At 41.4% G+C, this 8,461-nt stretch overlaps 1 protein-coding gene across 1 annotated transcript; it reads left to right on the top strand.

Moving 5' to 3' along the window:
• Nucleotides 1-2,162: 2,162 nt before the first annotated feature.
• LOC148338536 (uncharacterized) lies at nucleotides 2,163-8,179 on the top strand. Its single transcript, XM_088294173.1, has 7 exons — nucleotides 2,163-2,268; nucleotides 4,832-4,921; nucleotides 5,155-5,256; nucleotides 5,344-7,077; nucleotides 7,144-7,286; nucleotides 7,579-7,688; nucleotides 7,883-8,179. Exons 1-7 carry the CDS (start codon nucleotides 2,259-2,261, stop codon nucleotides 8,016-8,018), a joined length of 2,325 nt encoding a protein of 774 aa, XP_088150299.1. The 5' UTR covers nucleotides 2,163-2,258; the 3' UTR covers nucleotides 8,019-8,179.
• Nucleotides 8,180-8,461: the final 282 nt, after the last annotated feature.

Genomic DNA, 8,461 nt, shown 5'->3' with positions numbered 1-8,461 from the left:
AATAACCTGGTGTTGCCGCTTCATAAACGTGATGTGCATCTCCAGGACATGCTACAGAGACTTTTACAATCCGGGATCAGGTGATCCGTGGTTGGTGCTTTTAGAAAAATTGGTTCTTTGTGTCATACAGCTGTAAAAGAAAGTCAGACGTGGCAAAAGTACTAAGAACTGTCCGAAAGGAGAAGGAGAATCAGCGGCTGTGGCCGTAATTATGCTCGGTGCACTAAATTGGGGAATACCACTTCAGACTAAAACTCATGTATAAAAAGCTCTAGATGTTGAAGGATGTTGGCTTCTCAAGTAAGAACCAACAATCTTTGGCAATAATGAGTCATACAATTTTCATTAAATCAAGCCTTTCCACTCCCACTCACAAAGGACATATACACCGCAAACTATTTAGCCCCTCCAATAAAATAACGACCTTGGCGGATGTTTGATTGCGTGTTCTCGCCCGCCAACGTGATTCCTCTGTCAGTCCAGTTCAGGGCCGCCGTGGAGGGAAGCCTTTAGGCCGGCAGCCAAACCAGTCGGCAGACGCTCTTTGAAATGACTCACGAGAAAGCTGTGCTGCGGTAACTGTCAGCGTGTTTTTGGATAATTAAAGGCGAGCCTTTGGGGGGGTGTTCAGGCCAAAATATGATCACATAGTCGGGGAACAACGGCCTCCATGATGAGCGAGAGATTATTGTTTGATCTCCTTAAGGGCCCCTCATCATGCGTCATGGTGGAGCGACTTTGAGAAGTAAGGCTACCCTCGGGTGACTGCTGCCACCCACCTCCATCACAACTTGCCGTCTGACTCAACCAACCATATCGTCTATCTCTTGACACGTTTGCCAGTCCACTTCATGATCATTTTGAGTTTTTCCACCACATACGACCTTTACAAATGATGCTGTGGTATTTGCAGAGTCAACAGATGCCCTGGTGGGACCCGTCTTGGGGTTGCAAAAGTTTTGTACGGCACATGTGCTGATTAAAATCTAGCCATGCTACTTGTGGGTGTGTGGAATTCAGGTTCACTGAGCCGGGCAGTAGCATTCAAGCTAACAGACGCTTGGGCCGAGCATGTGGGGAGTACTTAACCCTGAATCAAATAAAGGGGTTGACATTCTAAATTTTAACATCCATGATTGAAATATTTTGAATTCTGGTGCAATCCATGCTAGTGGACTCTAATTCTGTACACCGACCCGAGGAAGTGGACTCATTTGAAACAGGGAACTCCATTGAGTTGCTTGAATCAGGCGATTGACCAGAGTTAATGGACTCACAAAATAACAAAAAAAAAAACAAACAAAGAAACAAAAAAAAACCTGCTGACGCAGATGATTCGGTGGAAACAGAAGACTGACTTGAGCGAATGAACATACCCGGAAACCCCGAAGAAAGTGAATGATTTTGTTGATTCAGGTGAGTGACTAGAGTTAGCAAATTCGCCATAAGCACTCCAGACCCCGAGGATTCAGATGAATCATGTGACTGACTCGAGTCAACACTCTTAGCAGAAACACCACTGACTCGGGAGAATGACTTGAGTTAGCCCACATCGGAAACACTGCAGGCTATGAAGATTTCGTTCACTGCCTTGATTTAGCAAACTCGTGACAATCATGGAAGACTCAAATGATTCAGTTCAATCAAGAGATGGACTCAAGTACGTGGACTCACAGGAAACCCAGTAGACTCGAATGATTCGGTTGAATTGGTGTGGTGTAATTGGAATTCAGGTAATTTGACCGGAAACATTGCGGGACACAGATTCAGCTGAATTGGGCAATTGATTCAAGCCTCATCAGATGATTTTGTTCAGTGACTTGACTTAGCAGACTCACCGCTGAACAAAAAGTTTCTGTTGAATCGGGAGACTCCCTCGAGTGAGCCGACGCAAAACACAAAAGACTGACAGACGGCAAATTTGATTAACCGATTCTAAAATGTCGCTGTCACAACCTCTTTGTGAAGCCAGCTGAGCAGAGGGTGTTGGAGGCTGCAGGTGGTGGCGCTGTTAAGATCGAGCCTGTACCTGTGACTCACTGACCACAGGTGTCAATCAAATTGGAGGAATGTGGTAAACAAGGCTTGTGTGGTCCCACGTGTTATGTGGAGGCTAACAGCACATGAGTCACATGATCATCACAAGGCACACAAAGCCCTTATGAGTTGGAACAGCACCCCGGGGGTCCTGGTCCACTTGAGCTTTATCAAAAGCCTTATTTCGGTTCGTTCATCTGAAATTTCCTGATGGAACTGTCATGCTACCAGGTTTGCAGCGCCGGCGTGCAATCATTTTTTTTTTTTGTTTTACCAAAAAACATGCATTGCAGGTTAATTGGAAACTCTAAATTGTAGGATTGTGAGCGCGGATGTTTGTTTGTCTATGTGGGCCCTGTGATTGGCTGGCAACCAGTTCAGGGTGTCCCCCGCCTACTGCCCGAAGATGGCTGGGATTGGCTCCAGCACCCCCCGCGACCCTTGTGAGGAGAAGCCTTACAGACAATGGATGGATATTTATGTGTGTATATATATATAGTCATATCGCCCAGCTTCAAGACTATTCAGTATATTAAATTTGGGGGTTAAATGTATTATTTCATGTGACAAAACACCACTAGGAGGATCTCTGATGTACTCCATCAATGCAATTACTGTTTCGGTGAAAATGATGTAAACATATACTGTAGATCCAGTAGCAAAAGTGAACATCTAAACGTCAAACTTCTTCTTCAGACCTTAATATTCCCCCGAACGCGTGTTTATGCATCTAATTGTGGCCTGAAAAGAGAACTAAATCGTCTCATTAGCGGTTTGCAGTCGAGAGATGATTGAAGCCTGTGTCGAAACGGGACGCCCGTTTCCTCCTTGACGCACATTTGATTTACTCTGTCGGAGTGAGGCTCACCGCCGTGTTCAAAACATTCCACTTCCTCCCTTGTCAGATAATGAACTGTGACTTTAAGGCACATTAATCCTATTTGTCTTTTTGCCAGGATCCACATGGCCGGCTGTTAAATCTCAACACCGGCCTCAAAGCTTATTGGACTCCATTTGTCTTCGCACTCTCACTTCATTTTATAAGCACTGTGGCTCATGGTTGGAGTTCTTATTAGATTGTAGCCTTAACGTTAAATATAGGCCTTTGCTAATTTTCCGTCAATTTCGCGAACATCTCTTTGAAGCTTATTCATTTTATTATCATTTTGCTATTTATATTATTTAACAGTTTATTTGTGAATGAGTAAAACAAAAGTCAAGTGGTAACTTTCTCATCACTTTGATGGCCATGGCTAATGACTGTAGCATGCTACTACATAGTAATTAAACTTCAAATTGCAGCTTAACTCATTTACTACCATTGAGGGCTAAAGACGTCAAAGATCCTTTTTTTTTTTTTACTCAGCTGGCAGTGAATGAGTTTAAATGTCAGCCAAAAATGTAATAAGAAGAATGTCAAATGAGTGGAAGTTAATTTTAGAAGCAATATGAACCACAGTTTTTTTTTCTTGTATTTAGCCTTTAACGGTATATCATGACGTACAGGCCTTGCACTGACTTTCCATTAAATATTAAAAAGTAACATTGCGTGGCATTAGACTGTTTACTTGTGTTTTTGAAGATTGCAAATGAATACAATTTTAAAGGCTGTAACTTCAAGAACTTTGACTGAAAAGCTGATAGTAGGAAGCTGGCACATGATTAGCATCAGATAGCCACTTGCATATAAGTCAAAATTGTGAAAAAGCTTTAAAGGAGAACGTAAAACGTGTTGAGAATCGTTATTTTAGAAACACCTTTCCGTCAACTATTCAGATGTCCGTATCCGCCACATTTGACTTTTTCCTTGTGTTTTACAATACGGTGGATGAACGAAATAATTTTGACTGCAAAAGCTAACGACACTAGCTCTCTTCACATTCAAAACTGAACAAATGCTTTGAGAAGTGAAACTGAAAGTAAAAGGTTATTCTAGATTTTTTTTTCTTACAAAAGTGCTTTTCATGGGAAACAAGTGAGTTTGCACTTTTGATTTTTCTCACTTGACCTGAACAAGAATTTGAAGTGCGGCAAAAGAGGAAGAGAGAGCATAAGTTAAGACTTAATTGAGCCCAAAAGAGAAAAAGAAACACAAACGCTTCCCATAAATGGATGACCAGCAGTCAATGAACTCCAGTTGCACAAGATTGTCATAAATTGTCAATATAAATGTGTTCATTTCCAACCAATCAGAGCCCAGATACACATAAGCTTCCTGTGGTATTTAACCCGAAAATGGATCTGAGATTTAATGCAAAAGCTGAACACCTCAAACCTTTTTTTTTGTTATCCATCATCACGGATCCAAGGTAGGAACTTTTCGTGACTTCATCATGGTGCACTGATGTGAATTAGATATTGTAAAACATTGTGGAAAAAACAACCAAGTCGTCAAGGATAATAGTAGCAAACGGAAAAATGGAAACATCCAGTTATATTGCGTTTAAAAAAAAAAAATTATTTAAAGAGTTTTTTCCAGGCGAAATGAAAACAAATGTAAGTAAATCTGTCTTGTTTTGCGGGTTGGATAGAATGATTTATTTATTTATTTTTATGTTATGGTTCTTGACCCATCATTAAAAAACAATATTTGTATTGTTGTAATCACTGTCTGTCTTTACTGTATTTGATGCACGCAATATTTTCAACCCCTTTTTCACAATAGTGAACAATTGTGAAATGTGACTATTATGTTACTGTTGCCAGTATTACAAAATCCATGTTTAAAAAGTTCCTACAGACTACATTTGTTATGTTTTGTATCAATCTACAAATTTCTCCTTTCAAAAACTAGGAAAAATACAGATAAACATGGATTCCATGGAACTTGATGAATGCGGCTATCAAAAAAAGAACTTAACGATGCAAGGGTTCGTCACCAAAGGTAATGTAAAATAATAATCGACAAATGAAGCTGGAGGTCATGTGACACCCCTACCATGTTAATGCTCAATGATATCTTTATTAAACTGATCAATACACATATTTTAAGTGCATGTCAATTCATATATTATATTATTTATCTATTTTACACAAAAGCTGTAAAAGTAGCCCAACAAATAAATGCTTGTGTTATTGCTGGAAAATAACAACAATATTTCCTTTCAATTCATTCAGTGAACTTTCAACAAAGAAAAAAGTCACCCAGATGCATCACCGTGTCTCTAGGTTTGCTGTGCGCCGTTCTACTGGCGGGTAACATTGGACAATTCATCTACTGTATGTCCCTCTCAAAATGTGCAAGCATCAGTATAAGGGACTTTTTTTTTCCCCACGGATTTGAACACCTGAAATCCATTTTCACAGATGACATATTGCCTGGTGTTTCGACAGTGCACCAGGCTAAATCTGACCATCTGACTCAAGGGAGAGACGACCATCTCAACAATGACATCTTTCCTACGCAGAGAGCCCACACGGAAAGAAACAAAACTGAGGTCATGTTGAAAAACCTGACGAGGGACCAAGACCAGTTGCAGAGCAACTACGATTCTCTGGTGTCAGACAGGGATCGACTCCTCAGCAGTGAAATGGCTTCTTTGACTGCCGAAAGAGATGAATTTAGGGCCAATTTCCAGAGCGTGAGGCAGAAGTGTGATGATTTGCAGACCAATTATAGCCTCCTAAATGACGTGATTGATGAGCTACATTCCCTGAATAGTGCACTGGGGACAGACAATGACAAGTTACGGGCTAGGTACGAGTCCCTCTTTAAGGGGAAAGACCAGTTACAAACCAGATACAATTCTCTTGTTAAAGAGCAAGAACGCCTTCAAACCAATAAAACTGCTGTGGCTACTGAAAGGGATGAGTTCCAGTCCCGCCTCAACAATCTGGAAAAGGAGAAAGACCAGTTACAGCGTAATTACTCTGCACTGAGAAGCGAGAAAGACCAGTTAGAGACCACTTACCAGTTTGTTGTTCAAGAGAAAGACAAGTTGCAGGCCGGCCATGATTCCCTCGTTAACGAGAACGAAAGCCTTCACACAAGTCAAACTACTGTAGCCGCTGAGTTCAAGTCCCGCTTCGACAGGCTGAAAATTGAGAAAGACCAGTTGCAACGTGATCACTCTTCGCTGAGACGCGAGAAAGACCAGGTACAAGCTAGTTACGAGTCTCTTACTAGCGATAAAGACAAGTTACAGGCCAGCTACAATTCCCTTGTTCAAGAGAAAGAGCTTCTGTTAACCAGTAAAACCAGTGTGGCTGCAGAAAGAGATGACCTCAAGTCCCGCTTCGACAAACTAAAAAATGAGAAAGACCAGTTGCAACGTGATTGCTCTTCACTGAGGAAGGACAAAGATCAGTTACAGGCTAGTTATGATTCCCTCGTTCGAGAGAAAGCTCATCTTCAGATCAGTAAAACTACCTTGTCCGCTGAACAAGATCAGTTGAGGTCCCGCTTCAACAGTCTGGAAAATGAGAAAGATCAGTTACAACGAGATTACTCTTCACTGAGAATCCAGGAAGACCAGTTACAGGCTAGTTACGAGTCCCTCGGGAAAGAGAAGGAGCAGTTACAGACCAGCTACAATTCCCTTAGTGAAGAGAAGCAGCTTCTCTTGACAAGTAAAACCACTTTGTCAACTGAAAGAGATCGTTGCCAGTCTCACTTTAACAATCTGAAAAACGAGAAAGCTCAGCTACAACTGAGTTACTCTTCACTAAGAAGCGAGAAAGCTCAGTTACAGATCCGTTACGCATCCCTCTTTCAAGAGAATGAGCGACTTATAACCAATAAGACCAAAGTGGCTTCTGAGAGAGATGTGCTAAAGTCCCTTTACAACAATATTAAAAAAGACAGAGACCATTTACAGAAAAACTACACTTTGCTGGAGGCTGACAAGGACCAAATGGAAAGAAATTACACACTGTCGAGCAGAAGTAGAAACACGTGGCAGATCTTGCACAGTCTGCTGCAAAGTCAAAATACTGACATGCGTGTGGAACACGAGGAGCTACGCAGAAATCAAAGCAGCCTGGAGAACAAAAGGCTCGAGCTGCAGAAGACCGTGGACAAGATGACCACCAAGATAAACAGTAAGTAACCACTTTAGACCCCGCTCCGTGCATCCTTAATCTCTCAATTTTGTTCGCATTCTGTAGGTATGCTCTGTGCGGTCGGCTGGAAGAAGTTTGACACCAACTGCTACTTTTACTCGAGGTTGAGGGGGAGTTGGGCAGAAAGCAGGCAAGACTGCATCAGCAGGGGAGCCGATCTGGTTGTCATAAACAGCGAGGAGGAACAGGTGAGACAGAAAGACTACAACTTAAATGAGGCGTTCACTCGGCTAGATCATAATCTTCGGTTTTACTGAGTTTCTGCTTGTGATATGCACAAAGCTACTGTGCTCCACAAAGGTGGTTCAGTTAGGTTCTGGGGCTGTTTTGCTACATTTGCCACAAGCTGTCGAGAATCCATGCAGGGTACAATGAAATCTCAAGAGTATCAAGAAATTCTGATGTGAAAATGTGCTGCTTTGTGGCTTTTCAATATGCATTAAAGCACATTTCTGTCACAATTCTGGTCTTTGCAAACAGGAATTTGTTAATGGTTTGTTGGGGCCAAGCCAGCACGCGTGGATTGGTTTGACAGATTATTACGAGGAGGGAAAGTGGATTTGGGTGGATGGATCCCCAATCACTATAAAGTAAGTTAGCACTTTTGGAACATTTCCCCACAAAGTGCTCTCACTTCCAGGTTTTACTTCACTGATTTCTAAGAAGGGGTGGAGAAGTAAAAAATACAAATAAATACCCTGAAGTTCATTGTGATACGACATGTACGAGCGGGATGAATGCGTTTCATTCATGTCGGAATTTGAGGGTTTGTTCTGTGGAACAGGTTCTGGCAGACTGGGCAGCCCAATGACTTCCGGAACCAGGACTGCGCTGAAATCCAGCGCAAATCCTTTCCGTTGTTCGGAGCCTGGAACGATGACTTCTGTTCCTTACGACAAGGCTGGATTTGCGAGAAATGATGATGATTACATGGCTTTGGACAAAATTGATTAGGCTTAATGTATACCTGCTTTTTATGTGGAAATCAAAACTTGATTTGTTTAGGCCCTCGTTCGAGGCTTTACTGGAGTATTGCCAACTTGTGCGCAAACCATACATGTAAATAAATATATACAATGTCGATGATTGAAATATGATTGGCTTTTGATTAATTATTTTAAGTTGAGTTTTAATTTATAGAGTACTACCTTTTAGAACATATATATTGTATAGTTAAAAAAAAAAGAAAGAAATATTGCCCTCCACATTCATCTAAACGTGAACATCAGAAAAGTCAAAGTGTCAAAGTGCTGCGATTGGATGAAAACAATTTTGACATCAAAGTCTGGATAGGTATTATTAAGATTTAGAGACTACTACTCTTAACTCTAATCGCTTCAGTGCTTTAAAAGTATTCTTATGA

Source organism: Idiotropiscis lumnitzeri, chromosome 4 (assembly GCF_059441095.1).
Source record: "Idiotropiscis lumnitzeri isolate Australia: NSW breed Sydney's pygmy pipehorse chromosome 4, RoL_Ilum_1.0, whole genome shotgun sequence".
Taxonomy (NCBI): Eukaryota; Metazoa; Chordata; class Actinopteri; order Syngnathiformes; family Syngnathidae; genus Idiotropiscis; species Idiotropiscis lumnitzeri.
This window is presented reverse-complemented; position numbering and strand designations above follow the sequence as displayed.

Bases quoted from the DNA above. Each gene is read 5' to 3' on its own strand.
- LOC148338536 (XM_088294173.1), top strand. The intron at 5,257-5,343 runs GTATGTCCCTCT...CCATTTTCACAG, and splicing joins CATTGGACAATTCATCTACT to ATGACATATTGCCTGGTGTT. The intron at 7,689-7,882 runs GTAAGTTAGCAC...TCTGTGGAACAG, and splicing joins GGATCCCCAATCACTATAAA to GTTCTGGCAGACTGGGCAGC.